General features: G+C 39.2%; 1 protein-coding gene across 17 annotated transcripts in view; it reads right to left on the bottom strand.

The window, feature by feature from the left end:
- Positions 1-27,131, bottom strand: part of ptprk (protein tyrosine phosphatase receptor type K) — a 99,193-nt gene that overhangs the window by 36,513 nt on the left and 35,549 nt on the right. For all 17 annotated transcript variants that reach the window (XM_061705014.1, XM_061705011.1, XM_061705013.1 and 14 more), the window contains 9 exons: positions 21,072-21,194; positions 15,486-15,646; positions 15,185-15,236; positions 15,045-15,103; positions 11,344-11,425; positions 9,931-10,046; positions 9,181-9,355; positions 1,749-1,861; positions 1,401-1,581 (listed from right to left, as the gene is read on the bottom strand). In XM_061705014.1, coding sequence (XP_061560998.1) covers positions 1,401-1,581; positions 1,749-1,861; positions 9,181-9,355; positions 9,931-10,046; positions 11,344-11,425; positions 15,045-15,103; positions 15,185-15,236; positions 15,486-15,646; positions 21,072-21,194 — 1,062 coding nt within the window. The remainder of the gene's footprint in view (positions 1-1,400; positions 1,582-1,748; positions 1,862-9,180; positions 9,356-9,930; positions 10,047-11,343; positions 11,426-15,044; positions 15,104-15,184; positions 15,237-15,485; positions 15,647-21,071; positions 21,195-27,131) is intronic.

Genomic DNA, 27,131 nt, shown 5'->3' with positions numbered 1-27,131 from the left:
AGGACGTACTGCTTCGCGAATATGGTCAGCCTGAAATTATATTGCTATGATTACGCTTTATTAAAAATACCACTTATTAGGATTGCGTTCATTAAATTTATATCCCACCACTATTATATACCACAATTTCTCGTGCATAATGCGCACCCATGTATAATACGCACCCCCAAAGTTGACCTCAAAATTCTGGAAATCCCTTCTACCTATGTATAATGCATTTTTACAATGCATGATTTTGCTTCTACCCATATGATCAAAACTAAGTATCTGTATTTTTCAAAGAATTATTCTGAAGTGAAGCACTTCATAATACATAACACATAATACTTTCTTACGTGCTTATTTATGTGCTCTTATTTTGAAAGTTCACAGCCCTACTTTTATTTAGTAAATGAGAAAACACACAGTGGTGCTCATTTGTTTGATTACCAAAGCAGAATTTGTAAGATGTGTACAATTCTTTAAAGAAAACATGAAGGGCCAGGCGAAACGTATTTAATTTTATTTTAATGGAATTCAAATTAAACGGTCAAGCATTTCAGAAAAGCATTATCATTAAACAAAACATAACCATAAAGAAATGAATGATGGTGGTTGTTCAGTCATTAGTCATATTTAAAAAATATATATACTTCACAAATTCTGCCAGGGTATGTAAACTTATGAGCACAACTGTAGATATATGCAGTCATACGTACCCCTGTCATATTGGAATGAAAGCGTAGGGTACACCTTTTTCATATCCACTAGGTGACTGGTGGTATATTAGAATGAATGAAAGTGTAAACCTTTCTCTTAACCTCTAGTGGGTGGTGGCATTTTGGAATGAAAGTGTACAGCTTTTTCATAAACTGTAGATGATGGCATATATTTATGAAATTGGAAAGTTTTTTATCCATTTTCCCCTATACCTATGTGTAATGCGCACTATTGACTTTTCACATTTTTGGGGGGGAAAAAATGTGCATTATACACAAGAAATTACAGTATCACTATTGTCCTGCATAGTTATGGGGTGTTCAATTCACTTTGCTGTTGCTGTTTACAGCAGTACATAGGGCAGCTGATGACATTTTTTGTATTCAACATCAAACATTTTGCAAGGATTTTGGTGTGTGTATCTGTAATTTTGTTTGTTTTAGATTTCTTATAATAATAATAATATATATAATATCATTGATAATCTTGATCATTTTGTTCGTGATATGAAATGATGACCCTATTTCATCTCTAATCGTGTCTTGCCGTAATTCAGGCAAAATTAAGTGCTGTAGTAGGCACAAGGAAACTTGTGTCATATACAGTATATTTAGAGTAAACTTCAATTCACTTGCTTACCTACTATAAATGAATGTGCATGTACATATAATGTTGAATATGTATTTTTCGTTGTTTCCTACCTGCACACTTGGTCCGTGTAATCAGCGGTGGTCCGGATTTGCCTGTCCCGCCCTCTCCCGGTCGGGTGAGCAAGACTCGGATCTCGTACTCGGTGTCTGGGTCGAGATGCCATAACTTATAGTTGGGGGAGTTGACTGCATGAGTCTCTATCCAACTGCCTGATGTCATACGGTACTCCACCTTTGGAAAATTAATGTTCAGTAATTCAACATGAGCTATATGAAACATATTTTTGTGTCGATTTCTGTTTTGAAAATATCTGAATTCTGATACAAAAGCTTGATAACAGATTCACTACGCAAAAATTAAAATAAAATGCAGAATAACTTAAATAAGCCATTACAAACCTCTTTAAGTATAATAGGGCCATCTCCAAAAATGGAATTGGCATTGAGCTGAATCAGCAGGTAGGTAGGCCCAACGCCGAGCAGCTGCGGTGGGGCTATGGGGTGTGGAGGCTCTGCGGAGAGAAAACAATGAATAGGATCAACATAAAGAAAGCTTCAGAGAGTCACATGGGAATGACAGAACACACTAAAATAAGGTAACAAAAGAAACAGGAGAATCTGGGGATGTACTGTAGTCGCAGTGATAAAAAGTGCAACATAATTCAAACAAGAGCACCAAGAGAGACCACAGATGTCAGCTAGGACAAGATACTTTTAGCTGTCAAGCGCTTACACACACAACTAATTACTTGATCTGATTAGATTTTACAATGATGTTTAACTATCCATCCATCCATTGTCTGTACTGGTTGTTCCTCACTAAACAGTGCTAAATTTATCTTTTTTTAAATTTTAATTTCATTTCAAATGGCAGATAGTAGATGTGATGTTTTATGCATCGGTTCAGTTTCCTTGGCTTAGTGTATAGCTGCATTGAATTATAATCATAATATTAAAGCAAGCGCAACCTTTTGAAGATGCAGCTCATCAAAAGACTATCTTCTATCTATCTTCAGTCGATGAAATCGAAAAGGCTTTGAAGAACAGTAGCGGCTACATAGAGGCGATAATGTCGTGATTTATTCTACCATTTTTTAATGGTTTTAAATAATAAAATCATAAGTTGACCTGCATCATCAAATGCAATGTGCCTTTACAAAGGTAATAATGCTGTATTTATTGACACTGTATAACACATGGCATTACTCAAGCATGTTTTTTATTTTTTAACGCAATGACATAATTTTAAGAAAAGACCTCTTTCTGACGCACATGATGATTCACCGATGTCGAACCTGCCGCAGTGTAGCGCCAACTACTGGCGAGAAGGACTTACACAATGTCAGATTTTTCTTTCCTCAGTATTTGTATTGTGGCTGGTATCGGCACCCTTCACGAGTACCCATTACGTTGAAATGATACCGACCCCTGGTATCAGTACTCGCCCTTCCCTAATTACTAGTATTAATAAACCATCGAATTGACACCCTGTACCTCAAAAACTTAATGTGAAAAAATACCCCCTGCACACACACTTATGCACATCTAACTCACCTTCAGTAAATCAAATAGATACCATCTGTCTCGCTCACTGTCGTTACAGAAAAATGTGATTGTTCTGCAGCCTAATCAAAAGAAAATTGTGTGTTGGTGTGCGTGTGTATGCGTGGGTTCACTGTTTTAGCACTACTTTTAATAACACCACGCACTTCCTATCACATCTCTTCTCCCTGTGTGCATATGCACGTTTGTTTATGTTTGTGTTACAGTGCATTTGAATGTGTGCTGAATGCGGCTGTCAGGCTGAAAAGACGTCTCTTTAGCAACACATGAAACACTGCAGTTTGACAGTGTGCAGGCTTGAATTCATATAATGAATGTTGAAGCTACTTCTGAAAACTGATGACGTCAGCAATGTGTCAGCCCGCGACGGCGTCAAATAAAAAAACAAGATGACAATAAAATGGGTAATAAAATCAAAAGGATTCATGCATTAAAACAGTTTAATCTTCTGTGCGTTATCCTGAATGCAACTTTGTGTGTTACTTAAAAACCTAGTGACTAATCTAAAACATAGACAAAAAAAAATAAAACATTAAGATATTTAAGTGGGTCATCATGTGACGCCAGAGAAAGCAGTGCTGAAGTTGGTTTCTCTCTTTTTATTTTCAGCCTTTTTTCATTATTTGACATTTGTACAGTTGCCCTAAAAACATAACAAATCATCAATGGTGTTGATGTGGTGAGATGGGTTTGTTGTCACACACTTTTGTATTATTAATCATGTGTGAATCAGTTTTGGGGTCACATGTAAATGATAATAAGTAAACAAATACTGGAAAAATGTCATCGCATGATTCATTTAATGATTCTTGGAGTGAAACAAAGACAGAAGACTTCCTCCCTTCTTATCTTAACTATTGCCCTCCTTTTGTCACTAATTCCAGAATTTCTTCATGTATTATTTTCTCTAATTATTCTGCAGATTATTTTTTCCTTATTTCATTCGTCTTTCAACTTTTCTCTAAATTCCTTCCAACGTGATTAGATTTTCTTCCCAATCAGAAGAACAAAACAGAAATCAGAAACTGAAAGAAAAATGAGAAAAGCAATTTCATCTCATTTGTTTTTCTAACACAGAAAAAGGGAAAAGGAATACAATTGATTCAAATTGATACAAATTCTAAAGATAAATAAGAACAAACAAGAAATGATAAAAAAAAAAGAACAAATGGAAGCAGAACAGAGAAAGGGGAATGGAATAAAGAATGACGGAATTGAAGGAAAGTGTAAAAGAACAATCTGAAAAAAGAAAAGAAAGAATAAATAGAACATTTAAAAGCAACAAAATAAGGACAAAAGAAAGAAGGCCACGACTTAAGGATAAAAACGGAAGAAAAAAAAGCACAACTAGGATAAGCAGGAAAAACAGAGAAAAACAGTACAACAGTGTTGTTGACTTGAGCCCACGAGCCATCAGCGTCCAAAGTCAGCAACCTTGTCAATAAAGTTACGTTTCCACAAAGCACTGCTGACATCACTCTGGATGCACTGGAGGACATGCGACCTCCACAACATCAGAGGATGTGCGCATACCGGTGACGGATCAACAATTGGAGAGCGCAAAGATTCCCTCCACTCTTGAAGCACCTGGAGCTCCAGCTGTCACGATCACTTGGATGAGCAAACACGTTTCAGATTATAAGAGTACAAACAACATTTAGAAGTATTCCAATACAGGTAAAGGACAGCTGTATGGATTCAAGTTTGCATGTGTGCGTGCGTGTGACAGTAATATTGCAGGATCTTTTTGGGCCATGGCTTGTGTATAATGCAAGCTGGCATTGCAGTGAGTGTGTGTGTGTGTGTGTGTGTGTGTGTGTGTGTGTGTGTCATGATGATGTGCTCTGTCACTGCAGGAACCAGAGGGCAAGACTTTATTAGCGCTGCACTCTGACAAAACAACTACTGACAAACACAAACATACACTGTACACTAATATATATATAACCGTTTCTTTCACTTATATACATACACTCGCACACACACACACTCACACACACACACACACGTTGGAGCTGATAATGTCTCATCTCTGTCATCTACATAAATATCTGTGGACCGGGGCTGTGTGTACACGGTGCAAAATTGCAGTATGATTTAAGTACAATTTAAGAGAATAAAGATGATTGCTGGTGACATCACAATCTACAAAAAAAAGGACGAGAATTAGGTCATTGTCACATTCTTCTTAAAGGATTGTGACTTTTTTTCTTCAGTTTTTTCCTCACAACATTGTGATTTATATTCATCATCATAACATTCTAACTATATTCTTGTGCATTACCACTTAACTCTCATTCTAACATTGCACATTTTTCCCTTTAGAATTTTTTCTCATACAGTTGACATTATTCTCATAACATAAGCAATGTTTTTTTCAAAACATTCCGACGTTATTCTCATAAAAGTTGACTATTTTCATCACATTTTCGCTTCAGTCTCGAAAAACCCCAAGTTCACTTTTGCAACATTCCAACTTTACTCCTGTCACATTCTGAGTTTATGCTGACTTTTTTCTTGTAACATTCTAAATGTTCTCTTCACAATTTGATGTTTTCCCTCAAAAACATAATTTTTGTAACATTTTGACTTTAGTCTTAATTCTGCTAACATTACCACTTTTTCTCATAACGTTGTAACTTTACTGTCATAAATGTATAACTTTATTCTTGTAACATTATGCCTTTATCCTCACAACATTGCATCTTTATTATCTAAATGTTGCAATTTATCCTGTTAACATTCTGACTTTTTTCTCATAGGATTATGACGTGATTCTCATAACTGACTTTGTCTTGTAACATCATGACATTATTCTTTTAACATTGCAAGTTTTGTCAGAACATCCTGATGTTTTCCCTGTAACATTGACATTTTTCTCATAAGATTATGGCTATTTACATGAAATTAACTTTTTTTTTTTTCCTTCTCTCCAACTTTGTTGTAACCTTTCAATGTTTATTAGCCTAACTATTATGCTACCATCAATGCCTGTGGCTAGTGACATTATTTACCTGTTTTCCTACTTTTCCCCACAAGTTCAAGCAAGCAATTTATAGTAAGACATTTTGTGAGCTAAATTGAACATTGATGAACAAACATAAAAGCTGTCAACAAATGACTTGCTAAACAAAATGTTTGTCATTCTCCCTGCTTGCAAAAGACAAAAACATCTACACCGGAGTGATGTGGGAATCCCACGTCATATCTCCCATCATGCATTTGTGCCAGTAAAAATGTGTTCTTGGTTCTAATCTTGACAGCCCTGGCACGCACGCGCGGGCACACACACAGATACGCACACACACACGGGGGAGCAGATAATGGCTCATCTCTGTCATCTACATAAATATCTGTGGACTGGGCTTGTGTGTACCTGCTTGCAGGCAATCTCACAGTCACCCAGCGGACCACTTGCAGCCTCTGGAAATGAAGGCTGCATCAATGTCCCACTGCTGAACATTTTTTATGTATACAAGTCATATCTGGGAACGCACCTTTGTTCTTTTCATCTGTTTTCCCAGATAAGCATAGATTCATTTCTCCCAGCTTAATTTCCCCAAACTCCCTTTGCCGATTTCACAATGGGATATATATTTAAATCGGAGATGAATATTAAGATGCCGAGCGTAAACAAGTCATTAATGCAGTTTACTTCTGTCCATATATCCTGCATAAAACTGTGCATATTTTTTAAAGGTACATTTTTTTCCCGATATTTCTTTGATTTCCCTCTGCTTCTCGTCTTGATATTCCTAATAAACAAACATGAAGTGGCTCCCCTTCCACATTCACACAAGCCTCTATCATTTTTTTTATTGGGATACCTTTTGCACATCCAGATGGGATTAATACTTTTTTTTTTTTTTTTGCCTATATCCCTTAGAGCATGCATCTTTGCGCAGCTTGAAAGAGCACCTTGATTTCAGGCATACAATGCACTTTCAGAGGTTGAATGTATTTTCATCATTATCATTCGAATGACTGTCAGTCATGATTAGAAAACAGACTCCTGCTGTGTGGCTCACTTAGATTTGTTGTTGTTGTTTTTAAGTATAGTTTTTTACCTCTGTCACATATTGAAGAAATTTTTTTTTTTTAAATGGTATTTATATGAAAACACCATCAACTTGTGTCGTCTGTTTTGTTTTTTGTTTCGGATTTTTCCATATAAAGTTAAGGTTATAATTACTGGCTATACAGCGGCTATTGTTTTTTTTTTTTTTTGGTGGATTATGATTACTGATTATTTTGGTGGGTAAAAGACTGGCAAAAGACTGCAAGAAGCTGTGTTATGATGATCACACACACACACACACACACAAAAGATACAACTTTTTACGATGACTATCCAGTGGCATTTTAGTTCCTGAAGTTTGGGATATCCTCCTCTCAAGGATGCATATACTGTACAAGTTGCCAGGATCCTTCAGAAAGGTGCAAATATTTTTCTTTCAACACTTCTTCTTTGCCACCTTTTTGTTATAATCTTCACTCAACAAATAAAATTATTTAAGTGCATATTTGGCCACGATCTGAAGAATTTAGGGCTTAAATGTATGTCACTCTTCCTTGGGAGTCGACTTAATCTTGCTTGTTGCTACAAAGTTAAAGCACTGAGATGGACATTGCAAAAGCTATGTTATCTGTGTTAGTTAATATTCATATTCATCTGTGTTAGTTAATATTCATATTCGTGTTTTTTTTCCGCTGCTCCCATATCGTATGCAGAATAATAAATATGAGACGGTTCCTCTGTGTATATATTCAGAGATAGTCCTCATTCTGATATGGGTATATTCTTTGGATAATGAGCTGACTATTTACATTTAACATTTTTTCACCCTCTCTACCTCTATTCTACTCGCCTCCCCCATTTCTGTCACTCCAGAATGTCTCCCGCCTTTAGCCTGTGTGTTTCCATGCCCTCCCTGGGAGATAATCTGAAGATGTGAGCTATTCAATATGAATGAATAAAGAATCTTGGGGCAAACACGTCGCTGACACCTTATTAACCACATGTCAACTGCACATGACAGATAAAGCATGCGCATACACACACCCACCACACACAAACACTCACGGTCCTTGGTCCCGTTATTCAATATTGTGCTGGATGTACTCTATCAGGCAAAGATAGCTGTATGCCAGTCTTGAGTTCCATGTAAGAAAATGATAACATTACTGTGATTTGGTCCGCGAATGTAAGAGTGATTGATAGGTTATATTCAAAACATTTTTGGGTTCCTTTCACCAAGGAGGTCCTCCATGCAGGATTTGGTTGCATGTGATGGTGTAGATTAGGGATTAGGCATTTGACTACATGTACAACCTTTCACTGATCGATTACAGGGTTCCTTTCACTGATCGATTACAGGGTTCAATCCACGGCCCCACCTGTGTGGAGTTTGCATGTTCTCCCCGTGCCTGCGTGGGTTTTCTCCGGGCACTACGGTTTTCTCCCACATCCCAAAAACATGCATTAATTGGAGACTCTAAATTGCCCGTAGGCATGACTGTGAGTGCGAATGGTTGTTTGTTCCTATGTGCCCTGCGATTGGCTGGCAACCAGTTCAGGGTGTACCCCGCCTCCTGCCCGATGACAGCTGGGATAGGCTCCAGCACGCCCGCGACCCTACTGAGGTGAAGCGGCTCAGAAAATGGATGGATGGATGGATGTGTTATATTATGAACGTTATAAATCTCTGTTTCCATGCCAGTATTGTATTGATCAGAATAATGCTGCCCAGAGGAGTAGCTCCAGCTCAACTTCCCATAACTGATGCCTTGTTGTTGTTCTTTGACCTTAAAAGGAAAAATGCGTCTTTTAATTGCTTGTAAACCAATACTTGGGTCTCTCTGGAGTGCCTGCCCACCTACACAGTGTGATGACACAACCAAGTAAATCTTTTGTCATCTTCCTATTTCTGAAAATGTATCTGTCAGAGAGCCGTTTTGCATTGTTACATAGCAGTGAGGCTCAGCTAGGCTCGGCAAAGCTCTATAGCCAATTTCAAACCACAGCCGGACTCCACTACATTTTGCCTAGATAACTACAGATTCCATGCAATCGGCCAAATGCGTATCTGTCTCAACTAACTGACTAACTAACTAACTAACTCATTCATATATATATCCACCCCGAATGTATTGGTACTGTGCTAGATCAGGATTGCCCTGACTTGATTCTAGTTTTGCTCTTTTCTACTCATTTAAAAATTTTAGCATATGCAGCACCCTTGGACACCAATTTTCAATAAACCCTCACCTCTGACAATAAGACCTGCGAAGTTGGACACCCCCGAGCCACGCTCCGACTGGGTGACGCAGCGATAAAGATCTTGATCCTGATTGGTGACTTCGTTGAGATGGAATGAGGCGGAGAATCTTCGGTGGTTGATGCTCTTCCTCTGAGAAACGGGGATATCTTCTCCGTTTCGCCGCTATAGCGCAGAGATGGGAACAGGCAAAGGGTTAACTGTCTTGATCAAGGTGTCGGGGCAGAAATCCCCCCCACACACACACATCATCCTCACTGACAGCAGATTTGAAGGTCATGACCACAATAGAGCTGTAATGAAATCAACAGCTATTAAAGTCTTAATCGTGTTAGTTGCCATTACGTATGGCCTGGGGTGTAATTGTCGATTTACTATTCCATAAATGAACAGTGTTCGCTTTATATGTGTGTTACAGTATATTGTGTGTGTGCATGTGTGTTCAATAGATTCTGTTTACACTTGTCATTTACATATTTTTAACACACTATATCCATTAACCACCAATGCAGCATCCATGTGCCTGGTTTAGGAAGGTATAGAGTACGGTTTATAATGGAATTCCATTACTAACGCAGAAATAAAGTCCTAATTATAGAAAATATTTGAATGAAAAACACTCCTAAACCATAAATATAAAACCTTCAAATGAAAAAGAGTCCACCATTAACTAGGCGTCATCTTGCGCTGCGTGAAGATTTCACAAATACATCCAAAACGATTTTTATGTGTGTCTTTACCTGAAGCCAAAGCTTATTGTTGGATGTATCGCGCCCAGTGGCGATACACTGAAAGGTGGCATTCTGACCGGCGTTTACCTCCACATCTCCCAGGCGCAGGAAATGAGGGGATTTATCTGAAGAAAACAAAATCAAAAGCAATAGATACAGGCTACATTATAGCTTAAACCTTTGGAAATGTCAGTGATTATGTTTGGCTACTTTTGCTTTCAGTGGAGAGCACACTGTTTCCAGACAGGGGCAGCACAGGTACAAACAATGTCTACATTTTAAGACATTTACTAGCCCGCAGCGATATGTTCACTATTACTACGATTAGATTTTAGAGGATTCAGAAGGAACTTGAGCCCAACATTGCCACTGGCTGGTAAGATCACTGTCACAATGTCACAGTTTCGAATACTTAAGCACCACACTAAGGTATGGAATAAGCCTTTTGAACCCCCAAAGAGGCTATGAGGCTATTTTTATTCTAGGGAGGTGATTGCAATCATAGATAACAGCTGAAAACACACACACAACACACACACACACACACACACAAAGACGTACACACACAAACATGTGCGTGTGTGCGTGTGTGTATAGAGAATTGCAGCTGTGAGAATGAATGCATCCACTGTGGAAGTTGCTTCTCTCTATTGAGAGTTGCTCCTCTCTTAATATTCACACCACTTCCAAGTCACTTTACCGACAAATTTTGACAACCTCAGAGCCGGGATAACTGCGATGCAGTGTACATTTTCATATTATGACTTAAAATCAATAGTATCTATTAGAAGTCAGGCCGTGCTAAAATGTGTCAATGCTGCAAGTAGACAGATGCCGAAACATGGCTATAATTGTTTTTATTCCTCCGTTTGCACCCTGCAGACGCCTGTCTACGGCTTTAGATGAACTCACACAGCCGCACAAGTGGTTTAGGAGGAGGCCTCTGGCAGCGCGGAAACACCGAGGAGAGAAAGAGCTTTGGAACGCAACATGAATTTAAAAAGGAGCGCGACCCTCATCACTTTCCTGTCAGCGCAGGACAAGACAGCTACTGTTCACTGCGTGTGCGCGCGCGGATGTGTGTGTATTAAGAGAAAGAGAGCTGAGTGGTCAGAATCTCTTCTCTCCATGATTGACCTAATACCGTTTCATTTCCCGCTTCACTCTCTTCGGTCCCTCACCCCAGTTTCTCTCTCCCCCCATCTTGCAGTCGTTACTCCCGTGTTTTATTTCTCTCCTTTACTACATCTTGTCTCCTCTTGCCGCATCCCCCCCTTCTTCCAAGTCACCTTCTACTCATTCCCACTTATCTGTCCGCTCAACTGTGACAAAAACCATCCCCGGTTCAGTCTAATTAGTGGCCGAAGCTATAAGCGTCGACTCAGCGAACTACGACTAATTGCTGGCATGCTAATGACTCACCGCATGGGTAGCTGAGCACCTGAATGTCATCTATAACGATGAAGCCGGTTTTCCTGTCCGAAACCTCCGCTTCAAATATGACCTGTGGACAGGGGGAAAAAAATTGTGTTAGGCTTGTACCACACAGCAGAGGAGAAATGACACGGTAGAAAACTTCAATTAACCCCAGCAGAGCCTATACCACGCCACAAGGCGAGTATTGTAAACCTCTTCTTGTTACCTCTCCAGTATGTCTGTCAGGTTTCTTCAAAGAGTGAGTACTTGTACTTTATTTAAAGTAATTTCATTTTTAAATGGTTCGGTTTACACTTAAATTAGTTTTGTTCGACTTTGGAGGTTCCAATTTACAGTGTTTATAATTACAGTAATTCTTGTAAAAACAAAAACAAAAAGAAATACATTTTGTACTTCTGATTCAAAGATGCTGGCAAAACCTTTGTTATTAGATTCCGGGTCTGTTGCTATTTACATTTAAAAGCGATAGATCTAGGTAAAGTTGCAACAAGATGAAATTTGTGAGATCCCCTTAGGAGGTATAGATAAGAATATTACTACCTGTCTGCTGTTTGGATTCATATAGTCAGTCCAACAACCCTCCAAGATTATGTTTCTTCCTGTTGGACCACAGTAATCTCCTTTGGTACACATAAAATGCCTGACAGATAAATGATTAAAAAAAAAAAAAAAAAAAAAAAAAAAAAAAAAATAATAGACGCCACTGCAATAGGAGTGTAGAATGAAACCTATATTTATGTGCTTCTCATTCCACTCCCAACCCTCTGTCATTATCCTTTCCCATTTCATTTCATTCTTGCGTTTCTTTTTTTTCCAATCTACATTTATGTGGCCGCACTGTAGTGCTAATGTGACCTCCAATTTGACACATTCTATGCCTACTGAGACGCTATTCACTTTTTAAAACACGATATGTAGTCAAGTACACTAGAAGCTAAGTCATTTCCTTTCTCATTACGGTGTATTTGGAAAATAAAATGGTCGTACCGGAAACACTGCAACAGAACATTATTTTGAGGATTTTTTTTTTTATGCACCAAAACATTTTTAATATATTTTATTTTTACTGTATTATCTTTCTTCACATGGCCCTACTGTCTTATAGCGAGTGTATGTGTCCATTTTGAGTGTCCACCCTTGTAGCAATGAATCCAGTAACCATGTAGCAACCATCTATCTTCTATACTGCTTCTCCTCTTTAGGGTCACATGTAGATGAAGCATATCCTTCGTGACTTTGAGCGAGAGGCAGGGTCCACACTGGACTGGTCACCAGCCAATCACAGGGCAGATCAATTTTGCGTCTTCAATTAACCAGACATGCATGTTTTTGGAATGTGGGAGGAAACATGGGTATGCATAGAAAAGCAATGCATGCTCCTCTTCTTTACCCCTCTCGACTGAGGCAGACGTGGTAACGACTAGGCCAGGGATAGTATTGTGGTCAAAATTAAATTAAGACAATTACTAGCAGGCTTTACCACCTCTTTCAGTTAATGTACTTTGGGTGTAAATTTTAATCATTTCTCCTTTTCTTACAGTCTCACTTACATGCGTTTGCTCCCAGTGTTTAAGAACACAGTGTTGAAAACATGAGAGAGGGCTGCTTTCAGAACAAGAGAGGGAAAACCAGTTGCTGTCATTAATCAACCGCGAGAGCATCCATGAACTGTTTCCCCGTGACATGTTCCACCCTCCCCTGCCAATCTATCCCATCATTCTTCCTACGTTGCTCACAGCAATCAGTCCACTTGAAATACTTTGATATGATTACTGATTATTACCTGTACCACGTTCCTTTTCTGTAAAGTGCACTGTTATACTTCTGCATAATAATAACTGGAGTGAGCTTTTAATAAGATGTCAAACCAGCTTAAAAAAAAGTATCTAGCTGGTCTGCTCACATCCTGTCAGTAAGCATGGTTTCACAGCTGTCTGGACTACTAGTAATTCTAATGGCTCACTTGAGCAAATCTACTTTGCGATGGTGATCTGTGAGGAGAGTAGTGTTTAGGTGATGGTGGTGAAAGTCATGTAATTATTATCAAAGATTCTGTAGAAGTTAAAAAGTACCAAAATTACTTTAGATGGTCACAAATAAAATGAATACAATCAGTGAAATCTATCATTTGTGCATGTGTGGGTGTGCACCTACACTTAACATTTTACCATGATTGAACATGAGATGTTGCCGTCATAACCTCAGACCCAAGAACCCTGAAAAACCTCCAAAAGCCCTCAGCAAACAAGAATTGATTACTTTCAATCACAACGTGTTGACACGTGTGTTTCATGCTAGCTTTCTCCTCTCACAGTCACCGAGGGGTATGGGGGGCACCAGATGGGTCATTTGGCAGATTCTTCCACCCTTCACTTTACAGTAGTGTGATTGAGTCCCACGGGTGCATATATTAATCAGGAAGTGTGCGTGCATGCCCTGACACTGACATTCATCTGCCACACGCACGTCAACAACACCCTACAACTATTTAGACAGGCACAGACCATACCGACTGTGACCTATAAAATTGTAAAAATATACAGATAACTGGGTTAAACTACTCCAGTGTGAATATCGTAATAGTTTTAGTTAGACTGTCTTATCCCCCCCAAAAAAGATAAAAGATAAAGCAGCGGTATCCAACTTCCTGACACAAATGCAAGTGGACGTACATGCACGCAGTCACCCCAATCGCTTCTCACTACGTCTTTCTTGCCTGATCGTCACCTCCTGAGCCTCAGTCAACACAAATAAATCAGCAGCCTGCCTCACAGGATGAGCTGTTTGTTTTTCAAGTTGTGTTTAGTGTCTGCGTGTCCATGTGAACTCTAAAGTAAAAGTCTGTGGGCACACTTTTTGATTATTATTATTATATTATTAATGAATTGACGTATGGACAAGGCCACGTTAACAGCCAAGAATACGATTTCAGTCATATCAAGGCATTATCTGTTATCCAGATTGACTTGACAGCAAAAAAGACATAATTCAAGTAAATGTGTTTTAAGGGCTTTAAATGTGATTCAAATTGGAGTTCTGGTTATGCATCTCTTTGACTTGGACGCTCTGGTCATTCAAATGGTGCAATATTGACGCTTCACTTGGTGTAACTTTTAAAGACCCAGTAAAGTCATTTTCGTTTGAAGGCAAGTGCTGAAAATGTACAAAGACTGCGAAACATTTAGTGAGTTTGAGATGCATTAAACTATTTTTCACCACCTCAGTTGTCCAGATTTTTTGGGTGTGGCTAAAACTGTGGCCAGATGAAAGCAAGCTGGGCACCGAGCATGAGTCAGCCCTCCCCCCACTGTATTAGTACCAAATGCAATCAATTCTTGATCATTTTGAAGCCTGATTTCGCATACCTTGCAATTTGTTTCATTCATTCTGGTTTGGCAGGCTTGTTAACAATACTCTTCTGTGTGTCGTGTCAAATTTACAATACTTTTTTTGGTCAGTTCATTGGGGATTTAAAAAAAATAATTATAATAAAATAAAAAATATAATCACATGCGAAACATTTTTAGAAGGCCTTTTCAAAAGAGTGAAAGCCACAAAGAACAACACAATATTGTTTTCCCTTCCTGTAGGTGTCATGGCCAGGTGTGACAATACTTTTTGCTCACACAGAATAAGGGAACTGCGTGCAAACACAGCTGTTTGTGGTTAAGGAGAAGGGTGTTCACCTGATATTCGTTGGGCCAAAAGGTGGAGACCGCCAGTTCAGCCTTTAGCCAGTCTTTACCTGAAAAGTCACAAAAGTCAGAGGTGAATGGTGTAAGAAAGGTTAATCACAGGAGAATTTGATTGGTGGTAGAGTGGTTACCAGTGTATGATGTTACATTCCATATAGGGTTGGCCAGGGGACCTTTGTTAACCTGCAGTCATTAGGAAGGGAAACAGTTTCAAAACTACTATTTAAATGCAGTTACCGGTACATTGAGATGAATTGATGAATTGTTTTACCCATCTTGCAAAAAGATCAACACACTATGGTTGACAGTGTAGAATAATTACTGTTAAGAATTATTTCAAACAATTTCCACATACAGTAATGATGATATATATTCACAAAATAATGTGAATGTATAAAAGAAAAGAAAAACTATATCTAATTAAGTCAGTACCTTCACGAGGACATTGAGTGTACCGGGACTGGAGCCATCAGCGCTGGTGAGTAGATAGTTGAAGTCAATGCAGTGCGTGTCATTCTCCTTCATCAATGGGAGCTGAAACCTGGCCTTCTCCCCAACTTCATACTGAGACACGTCCACATACATGTAGGAACCTGAACAGAAGTACATCATGCGTTAAGGTTTGATCTATTGGTTTGACTATACTAAAATGCACCCATCAAGCAAATGTTGTTTGTTTCCTCTTTTAAACCTCTGGTGTCTCTGAGTGTGTGTTTTTGCTCAAGAAACTGAAACGTTTGAGTGTGGCCATGACAGAAACCCATACTTACAATTATCTTTGAAGATTTACTGTGAGAGCCCCCTGGGAAGTGTTTACCTTCTTGCCCATCCATTTCAGACTTTCAAAAGCATTTTGAGCCAGCAGTTTTCTATTCAATTGTTGTCAACACCCATCTGTTTTCGTCTCCTCTCATTTCATTTGGTCTTAGCACACAGTAACAAGCACCTCTGTCAACTACTTTGGGCCTTTCTCAGCAGGTTAGTAACACACAACAAGAAAAAATGTGTCAGAGGAGTGTATTTGTGGCTGTGAGGGCCAGAGTAAGAGAACAATTAGTTTTATTGAACAATATTTGAGTTTATATTACGCATTGATAACTTAATCCAGCTTCAGCCAGCAGAAACATGTTTCGACATGTACAAGTAGTTGAACTTTCTTGTATTAACCTTATTAAGTATTTGGGTTAAATTGTTGTGAAGGATGCTCATTGGGGATGGGCATAATACTTGAATAATTGATTAATTGCCCATAAAGAATTCTGTAGAGTCTCATCTTGAAGCAATTTAGCCGAGTGCATGACTTTGCTACATCTGGCAAAGATGCTGTTGATTCACTCGTTTGCTTTTAGAAGAACGGCATGACGTCAGCTATCGGAAATTGAGCTACAGCCATGAAGCTATGGCACCTTTCGTTGGACAGCATTTTGTTCAATACAACAATGGCATTGACACAAGAGTTCAGAACATTCAGATATAGCTGTTCTAGTATTAATTCATGGTCGTTTCCTTCGTTGTTGATCAAGGAAATTTAGTCAAACGTGCATCCTATTATACATGGTATTTATAGTAGGTAACTATTGGAAAAACATATGTAGTGATGACAGAACTGATCCAGATGGTGCTTAACAGTAATTTCTGCAGTGAAATACGATGAAATGTGACACTTGAATCTCCACTGTAATCTCCCGTATGAACACATCACGTTTTTCAAAATGGACCCATATGCAAAAAAAATACAAATAAATTATGAATATATGCAATACATTTTTTAACTATTCAATTCAGACGTTTTATAGGTTTCGCTAATATTGAATATATCCATTGATGCCTTCAGCACACACACAATGCCATATAAAACATTCCATCTGTGCTCCAATTGTGTAAACACAATACTTCATTCTAGCCAGTTAATTCTATTTGCCAGTTAGAATATGCCCAATACAAATGCTACAATTGGCTATAGGAGAGTAATGATTATCTGTCATTGTTCAGCTAATCTACAGTGAGAATATATTGTTCTCCACAAGAATGAAAGGGCAAACAGTAGCACATTTTGAATTGGTGCACACAAACACATCTGCATTGAAACACCTTCATGCACTATGTGCCAATCACTTGCCCTTCTCGTTTCATCTCTTCTCTGTACACACACCAACAGTCGTGTCTCTCGTTGGCACTTATTTTAACGAATAATCCTACTTGCGTATGAGAGCCACCAGCAGGAAGCAGTCTGACTTCATCCAAACTGGACGGCATCCACAAGGACCGGTAAAGGACCTCTCAGAAGCACTCTAATATTAGTCTCTCTTACACAAACATACAATAGGTGTCACTGCTGTTCCTTCTGGGATCAAACTGATACTCCTCAGACAGTGACACGAGGTGGATTGAAGATGCCAAGACTGTGTGCTAGCTAAAAATATATGTATCAGCCAGAGTCCCAGATATGTCATACCACATTTCATGGGAAGATGTAACATTTCAGGTAATCATATCACTGCCTGGCAAAACTAAATTATGGCAACTTTTTAGCAGGTAAAATAATATATTTTGGTTGGCCCTTGGCATGTCACAACTTCAGGGGATGTAGACAAAAATGCAATAAAACTAAAGTTTACTATATAAAGATTGGAGGAATAATCTACAAAATACATTATCATAGGGCGCAATGATGGCAGCATGTTGGGATATTGCTTAGCACGTCTGAGTTCAAAGTTCTGAAGTTTATATCTTGGCTCTGGCCTTCCCGTGTGGATTTAGCGTGTTCTCCCCATGTACAGTATTTATTGAACACTAGGTTTATTGAAGACTGAAGTTTCTGTCGGTGCGAATGGTTGTTTGTCTCTATGCACCCTGTGATTAGCTGGTGATAGATTATAGCTCACCTGCAAAGCTAATGAGGACAAGCGTTATAGAAAATGGATGGGTGGATAGTTCAGCTACATTATCATTGCTAGCAATGCTATATAACAGGGGTGTGTAACCAATGGCCCAAGCGGCATATACGGCCCCCGAACAGCATTCGATCTGGCCCACAACACAATTCTAAAGATAAATGGCCCCTGATAGGAAAAAAGGTTCCCCGGCCCTGCTGTGTGACAACATCAGACCTTACCTTTGGCAAAACCATGACAAAAAGCCTGACAAAATGAAACTAAAGAACAGACATTGTGACACCGGATATCTGCCAGTTTCTTAGATGGCTGCTGTCTTTGAACTGCCAATGTCGAATATGGACACTAATGGAATGACGACACAAAGTAACAAGGCTAAAAATACCCCCGAGACAGACTTAAGACCCAGATATGTCACATCACAGCAGCAACAGTGGAGTTAAGACAGAAGACGACTTTCTTCAATGTAATAATAACACACTCCTGTTGGTAAAAGTTATGTTTTATTTCGTGCACCTGTTCAAATTGGATCCAGAATGGTAAGCAATATTTAGCCTTAAAATACCCCAACCATGCATAATTTATCTATGATTTTAAACACAAGTTGTTAATTAAAAGCTATAGGCATGCAACAACTCTAAATCCTATATTCTTAGCTCAAATGTGCAATGGCAGCGTGTAGAATTATGGCATTTCCCCTAAAATATATTTTTAAGAAATTGATGAAACGATGCTCAGTAGACAAATAATCAGCGCTATTGCATTTATAAGCCTGTTGCCCTCCTCCTCCACAGATGACATAAAGAGATGTGAAGAAGCCAAATACGTTTGAAGTGGAGCTCGCTGACAACATCATGAGTCAATAGTCTCTACTTTAGTCCAGTGACTCACACAGTCCCTGTCCGTGAACGTTCAACTGGCACAGTGCACACGATGCCAGCCGACGCAGCACCCAACCACGCCATGGCAGCGTGTGCCAACACCAACCCCCGTGGCGATTACATGGATGAGTTCTATCACTATTGGAATTACTGCCAAAACCCTTTCAGCACTGCTCAATGTGGCCGCAAGCATAAACGGCAATTGATAACTAGGACAGATCAATGTGGGATTTAAAGAATCAAGAATACTATTGTGGCATGAACAACCAAATGACTGTTAAATAACAATTAAATAACAATTACAAACATAACTATATTTCAAATTTATATATAATGTACCCGAAATGTACGAGCGCAGTCAGCTAATAGGCGGGCGATTGATCATTGCCAACAGACTCTCAAAATATCCACCATTCTCCTTTATTCTCACCCGTTTCCTCTTTGTGGCAATCAATTTCTTCCTTGACAATCGAATGAATGTTAGAATGTTACTTAAAACATTGTCTGTAGAGTTAAAGAGTTTTATGATAACTGTTTGTTTGACTCTACAATGGTGGACCACTTTTAAAATTATTTCCTTATGTATGATCGTTTTGAAAGCCCTTGTATCATGTTCTAGTCTAGTGTTTTAGTAACTGGTATCTGGACTGCTTTCAATTAACCTCTTCAAGCTTTCGAATCTTTCTTTTCAGTAGTGACACCACGAGGCAAGCATCTTCATCATTTGCACAAGCATGCCCCGAAATACACAGGAGGGGAAAATGTGTTTTGTGGCAAAAAACATTGTCAAGAATCCTGAGCCTTTATCTAAATGTCAGAGAGGTTGGGGCTTTCACAATGATAAGCAATAACGATAAACAACAGCATCACATTGTCATGGTAACAAAGTCATAATCTTTCTCAGCAGAAGAGCAGAAATTAGTGAGATGTGAGAGAGGAGAAAAGGAAAGGACTTGAAAATGGCTATGTTTTACTGAAGGGATTTGATCTACTGCTTTTTTTTTTTTTGCATGCCAAGCTACTACTCAACATTGCATGTGTGTTTTTGGTTAAAACATCTCATTTTTAACATTGTAAAGTAGGCAACCTTCCCTGTTATCCTCTTTTGATTAATGACCTCCTGTTCTTAATTAGACCCTCAGCCCTGAGGCAGAGAAATGTAATTCCCCCCTCATCATCACCATCATGAAAAAAAAAAAAAAAAAAAAGATTACTGAGGAGAAAGAGGGAGTGTGAGTAGAAGCATTGTCTGATGATCCTTTACTAGTGAGACAAACAACAAATATCACAAAAATATCTCCTTATCGGGCCCTGCTTAAAAGTCCAACATTATCACCGAAACAATATTAAAATTCATGTTGCTAAATTCGAATTTTTTTTGGCCATTGGTTGGTTGATTGGTTGCTTCGGCCAATTTTGCGGTAGCAGAATTTCTCCAAAGCCAAAGCTGTCACTTTGGATGTTCTTATGATCAGTCATGCCTCCTGCTGCATTTGATGGCCAGCAAATAGCTTAATATATTTGTAAATGGAGAAAAGTTGCTGCCTTTTCAATTATGTAGTTCTCAGTTAATTGCAGCTCATCATTTAAAATGGATATATATACCACATTAAAAAAATTTTTTTTTGCATAGGTCTTACTCCAAATTAGGCACTAATCTAGGCTCGTGCTTAGTACATCACCTACACAGTTCTGAGATTCAGGGTGCAAAACTCGACTCAGTCCTGCCTGAGCCACCCGATCGAGGAGCTAAACCTCCTTGATTGACTATGAGGAAAGTTAGCAATCAATTCATAATTTTTTGACATATAATTTTTATATTATTTTAGTTGCAGAAAATACTACAGAAAATTATTTTTGCACATACTATATATATATTCTTTATTTTAATGATAGTTTGCGTGGATGTAGCACAACTTCCCCTGGCTGATGCCATGTTGTTCTTCAGACAGGGAATATTTGTTGAAAATAATCAATGCCTCTCGTTTGCAGCTAAGTACTCCACTCCATTTTTTAGGTATTTATGTATTTATCATACACATCAAATTGTTTCAAGACATGATTAATCAATCATTTCCTTGCAATGGACCTAATTCTTAAAGGTCAATTTGCCGGACTATTACAGATATTGGATTAAATCTTTGAGAAAAAAAATTGTAATGAAAGGACTACATTATATTTTTTGTTAATCATGGCCATTATGAATGCCATTTTGAAAACCATTCCAGCATCAACAGTTTCACCTTTGGGCAGGTATGGGGATACGTAAGGCACTTCCTGTGTGTTGATGTGTGTCCAGTCAAAGTCGTCATATGGATCTTGTTGGTAGTCACACTGGGAGAAGCCCTCATCAAACGTGCAGCTTCCTGCAACAGGGAATAGAAACAAGATGAGTTAAACGCAGGGATGGAAAAAGAGAGACCATAATGTTTGGCATTTGGTATGCCAGAGGGGAACAGAGAAATGGTAAGAATTACACAGGCTCTCATTAAAATGTGTTTTTAGCTTGAATAAGAAATGGAATTTATTTTTTTCATTTTTTTTTAAGGAATTTACAAAAACATTCGAAGGTTTATGCCATTTAATCTTTCTATGCACGGGACTGAGGTGATTAATAAAGCACCAGGAGTGGGAGCTCCAACAGTCATCCATCAAGGTTAGGCAGAATCACCCCTGACTCAACCTTCAGCGGATCATCTAAGCCCATCACCACCACCTTTGGGCACGCGCGTGTGAGCTGGCTGCTACAGGGCCCCCCCTAAACAGGAAGTTGCTCTAATACAGAGAGACACTTCCTGTCCCTAGTGGCCAGCAGATCCAATCAACTTGTGATGATACACGACTTGTACCAGCAATGTGCTGATAGGAATGGCACACTGATTTCAAACCAGCCATCTGATTCATTGTCCTTGCAGCCATGCATGGTTTGTGTTAATAACACGGCTCTGGGGCATATTACAAAGAAAAGCCAAGTACCATCTGATACAAGTCTCTAATTGTTAGTGGGGACCAAGATTAGATGACTCCTCTTGACTTATTGGACAGAGGAGCTGCAATACGTCAACACCAGATAAGAGTTACATTATCATGATAATCACTTCAAAAGTTACTATATAATATTAAAAGTGACACAAAATAAAGAAACAGACTTAAATGTTGCCATCCAAAATTTGGTTTAATAAACCAGGAAACCAAACGGCAGCTGATTAATGACTACATGACTAATAACTTTAGCTCTCCAGATCGCAATGATCCATTGTTCAGCACAAGATTAAAAAACTTTTTTTTTTTTAAATACATGCAAAGGATCTTAACAATTTCACATTAAAGCTGTCTAAATTGCTAAGTTTTCTTTGCAATTATAACGTTGGTAGAAGGTAGGTTGCATTTGGTGTGCATTTTCGTGCATTTCCATTGTCAAGTCTCCCAATGTATCCAACCCAAACCATCTCACTTTCTGGTGCCCTGTTGTCACAGTACTACCATTTTAAATTAAAACTCTGGATTATGACAGGAGGATTTGAGGCCATGTTTCTTCTTCAGAGGTCTGTCAACACACTGCACTGGAGGGTTTGCCATTCATTTCTTTTGTTCATTGAAATGACATGCTGTCCTATACTGAAATTGGAAACAATACTGACAAGTCTTGATTGAATTGTTTCCTCACTAGATGCAAAATGTTTTTTCTAAGCCCCATGATTTGCTTAGTATGCCCTACAACTGGTGACCAGTCCAGGGTGTACCGCAAGTCAGCTGGGTTAGGGTACAGCTCACCCGCTACACTAACGAAGACAATCAGTATAAGAATTGGATGAATGGATTGATTCGTAACAAAGACGTATTCTAAACTACACATGCCCCTCTGATATCCAAAACTACAAGTGAAATCTGATATATGCATTCAAGAGCAAGTCGCGATGACACACAACCAGCACTTCCAGCAATGAACATCTAAGTATTAGGTAAGCGCTACAGCTACCTTTGTCCTAGAGCGAACTGCTGCATGCCATGACGGAGAGCAAAACGACAGGCCTTGAGATTCCCCACTGATTTGAGTGGGAGCTACAGAGGGAGACCAAGAGGAGACAGCGGCTGCCGCAGGAGAAACACGTTAAAGTCAAAATAAGTGACTCTTTTCGGCTGCTGGGTGTATGGCTGGCTGTGACTCATGGCCTCGGAGACGCATTGGATCACATTCCTCTTGGCGCGCTTCGTAAAAACCAGTCCGTGTATTTTAGTCCAGTTCCGTTCAATTTTGTTAAGTCTTTGTCACAGCGAGTTACCTCGTGGAGAATGTCACTTTGTGCAGAGGGCATGTAATGCAGCACTGACAACACACTTTTTTTTTTGCTTTCAACTCATACTTAAATTGGGACCTAATTCTGCAGATGCTTGAAACGCAAGTATGTGTATGTGGGGGTGTGCGTAACTACAAGACTTTTTTTTCCCCTCTCACCGTGTGTGCGTCAGTTTACATCTTGCTGTCTGGTAATTCTCTGCATGAGTGGAAACAGCAAAGTGTGCACGTCAAGCTTTGAGTCCATAGTTAACAGTAAGTGCCTGTGGACATCACTAACCTTGTATAGGTTTGAGTCTGAGGAGTTACAAGACATGAACATGTGCCTCCAATGGTTACTTTATAAGGTATAGCCACACAGTCTATTGGAACCAAACATAGCACTATCAGAGAGGTATTTACAGTGCATCTGGAAAGTATTCAGAGCAACCTTTATTCACATTTTATGTTACAGCCTTATTCAAAATTCTACACCCCATAATAACCACGTTTTTTTAATGCGTTTAGATTAAAAAATAAAAAGTACGAAATTACATGTGCATATTTTCAAACGTGGCGGCACGGTGAGCGACTGGTTAGCACATCTGCCTCACAGTTTTGAGGACCCGGGTTGTCAAGTCCGACCTCGGCTGTGTGAAGTTTGCATATTCTCCCCGTGCCTGTGTGGTTTTCTCCGGGTGTTCCGGTTTCCTTCCACATCCCAAAAATATGCATGTTAGGTAAATTGAAGACTCTAAATTGCCCATAGGTGTGAATGTGAGTATGAATGGCTTGTTTATATGTGCCCTGCAATTGGCTGGCGACCAGTTCAGGGTGTAACCTGCCTCTTGCCCAAAAATAGCTGGGGCTCCAGCACACCCGCAACCCTAGTGAGGATAAGCGGTACGGAATCAAAGATATTATCAAAAGTTATCACAGCCTTTGCTGAGCACTTTGTTGGTGCACCTTTGGCAGCAATTACAAACTCAAACGCCATTTCGTCTATGATGCCACAAGCTTAGCACAGCTCTCTTTGGGCATTTCTGCTCGTCGTCTTGACGCCAGCTTTCAAGTTCCATTAGGCTGGATGGAGAGCGCCAGTGCACAACCATTTTCAGATCTTTCCAGAGATGTTCAATTGGATTCAAGTTTGGACTCTGGCTGGGCCACCAAAGGACATTCACAGAGTTGTCCTGAAGCTGGCACTGCTTTGACATTGTGGCTGTGTTCTTAGGGTCATTGTCGCCCCAGTCTAAGGTCAAGAGTGCTCTGGATCAGATTTTCATCCAGCATGCCTCTGTACATTGCTAAATTGATCTTTCCCTAAATCTTGCCTAGTTTCCGAGTCCTGCTCCTGAAAAACATTCACACAACATGATACTGTCACTGCCACGCTTCACTGTAGGGATGGTATGGCCAGGTAACGAGTTTCCTCAACACCTGACATCTGGCATGCCAAAGAGTTCAATCTTTGTCTCAACAGATCAGATCATTTTCTCTCCCATGGTCTCTTTAGGGATCTTTGGCAAACTGCAAGTCAACTACCACGTTCCCTTTACTAAGGCGTCGCTCCCATCTTGGCACCCTACCATACAGGCTTGACTGATACAATTGCTGGGGAGATGGTTGTCCATCTGGAAGGTTCTCCTTTTTCCACAGAGGAGCATTCTAGCTTTGACAGGGTGACCACTGGGTTCTTTGTCACCTCCTATAAGGCCCTTCTCCCCCAAATGCTTAGTTTAGAAGAGTCTGGTGGTTGCAAAGATCTTTCATTTATGGATCATGCATGCCACTGTGCTTATTGGACCTTCAAAGCAACCGAAATTTTTTTTCTGTACCCTTCATTATGGGGTATTGTGTGTAGAATTTTGAGGGGGAAAATTAATTTAATCAATTTTGGAATAAGACTAACATACTAACGTGGATAAAGTGAAGTGCTGTGAATGCTGTTCAGATGCACTGTATATGGGTAATTTTCATATAATTCGATAAAAGACACTCGTAAAAAAAAACTTTTTCTATTTTAGAAAATTTTATGATGTCTTGGTTTCACATGGATAAATGTCTCCCAACATGAAACAGCCATCCTTGAAATCCTTTTTTTCTAAAAATTAAGGATGATTGAAAATTATTGCCATAATGGTAAAGGACAGAGTTAGAACTGTAAAGACAATCGTAAATGCACTAATGTGATGGCAGTCCAATACAAATGTATCCTGAACAACATTTTTGAAACTTGCATGAGAAAAATCATGATAACTTATTTATAAAGAGCAACTTTATAACAACAAACAAAATCAGAAATCATTGGCAGTTATCTTAGAAAAAATAAGATTATTAAATTATATAAGGACTCATAAAATTGTAGTATTGTACTGTATATTATTATTATGGTTTTGATGTAGAACTTTGCCATAATACAAAGGTGTTTTACCTGTCTAAATAAATTACACAACACAACTTAGCATGACAACACAACACTGCACTTCAACCGCAGTTAAAGGAAAGCTCATGTTATATAGTTACATGTAATACTACATGAGAAGGCGTGTATGTCAAAAGTGTGCTTTAAGCGCTTCAAATTGGAACACAATGGGTAAAGAGAAATACCAGATGGCGTGGGATTGACGAGGTAAATTCCCACCACCTTATACTTTACAAGCGGGGGCCCGTTATATTTATCATGTACATGTTAATCTTGTCTGCCGTTTGATGCTGGTAGTGAACAATCAGACACATTCAGTGAAACTCAACACTGAAACTGAATGACACAACACTATAATTCCCTGGAAGGCAAAAGAAAGTCTATGACATCTATTTTATGTAAATATAAGGTCTATTTAAACAACATGTATGCAATACAGAACAGGTTTGAGCAAATTTTAAAGTACAAGCACGAACTTGTATCCAGATGGGTCATTATGTCCCTTGCCTATTACTCCATTCACAAGGACACTGAGCGAGAGAAAACGATTGCATGCTAATCACTTCCTAATCAGCTTCTGTGATTGGCTGCCTAGCTAATGAAATAATGGTGACTCATTTGCATAATAAAATAATTAGAGAAATTTGATAAAGGTTCAAGGGCAGAGGGGGCAATATGCACACACACACACACACACACACGCACACCCACTCACACACACACACACATGCACAGTGACAAAGGACGGTTGCAGTGTTGAATGGCAGCAGACACATTTGTCCCTGTCACTCAAAATGATTTCCCAGTTATTTGTGAATGACCCCCACCTCCGAAAAGCCAAACAGTCAAACATAAGTGCTTTGCTGTTCCAGAAACATGGATCTATCTAGGTTACCCCAGGGGAGCCTCCAACAAAGTGTGTTAACCATGTTAATAGCTCATAATTGGCTTGGATCACGCTTATGAGGTAGCCGAACTAAGATTTAGAAGAGGGAATTGGCTATAGTTGACAAAATAAGAAAATACATGAGCGTGCGTAGGCAGCACATTAGTTTCGTGGTTAGCAAATCTACCTCACAGTTAAAATTGAATGGAATTTCGGTTGGAACAACTCCGTGTTGAGTTAAAGTGTTCTCCCGGTGTTCGGATGGATGTTTTTTCTGAGTACTGCGGCTTCCTCTCACATTCCAAAAAAATGCTTCTTAGAATAACTGAAGAGACCAAATTGCCGATGGTTGTGAATGTGAGAGTGATTCATTGTTTGTTGTTGTCCTGTGATTGACTGCAGGGTATATATAAGGGTGTTAAGGGTGAGATCCCCCAAAATTGCACTCCCAGATTTGAAAAAGTAAAATAAAATAATTTTCAGGTCTTTCCAGAGATGCTCAATTGGGTTTAAGTCAGGGCTCTGACTGGGCCATTCAAAAACAGTCACAGAGTTGTTCTGAAGCCACTCCTTCTGTATTTTAGCTGTGTGCTTAGGGTCATTGTCTTTTTTTAAGGTGAACCTTCGGCCCAGTCTGAGGTTCTGAGAACTCTGGAGAAGGTTTTTGTCCAGGATATCCCTGTACTTGGACGCATTCATATTTTCTTCGATTACAA

The sequence above is a fragment of the Phycodurus eques genome, chromosome 18 (genome assembly GCF_024500275.1).
Source record: "Phycodurus eques isolate BA_2022a chromosome 18, UOR_Pequ_1.1, whole genome shotgun sequence".
In the NCBI taxonomy this organism is placed as follows: Eukaryota; Metazoa; Chordata; class Actinopteri; order Syngnathiformes; family Syngnathidae; genus Phycodurus; species Phycodurus eques.
Note: the sequence above shows the minus strand (reverse complement) of the source record. Positions and strands in the feature narration are given on the sequence as shown.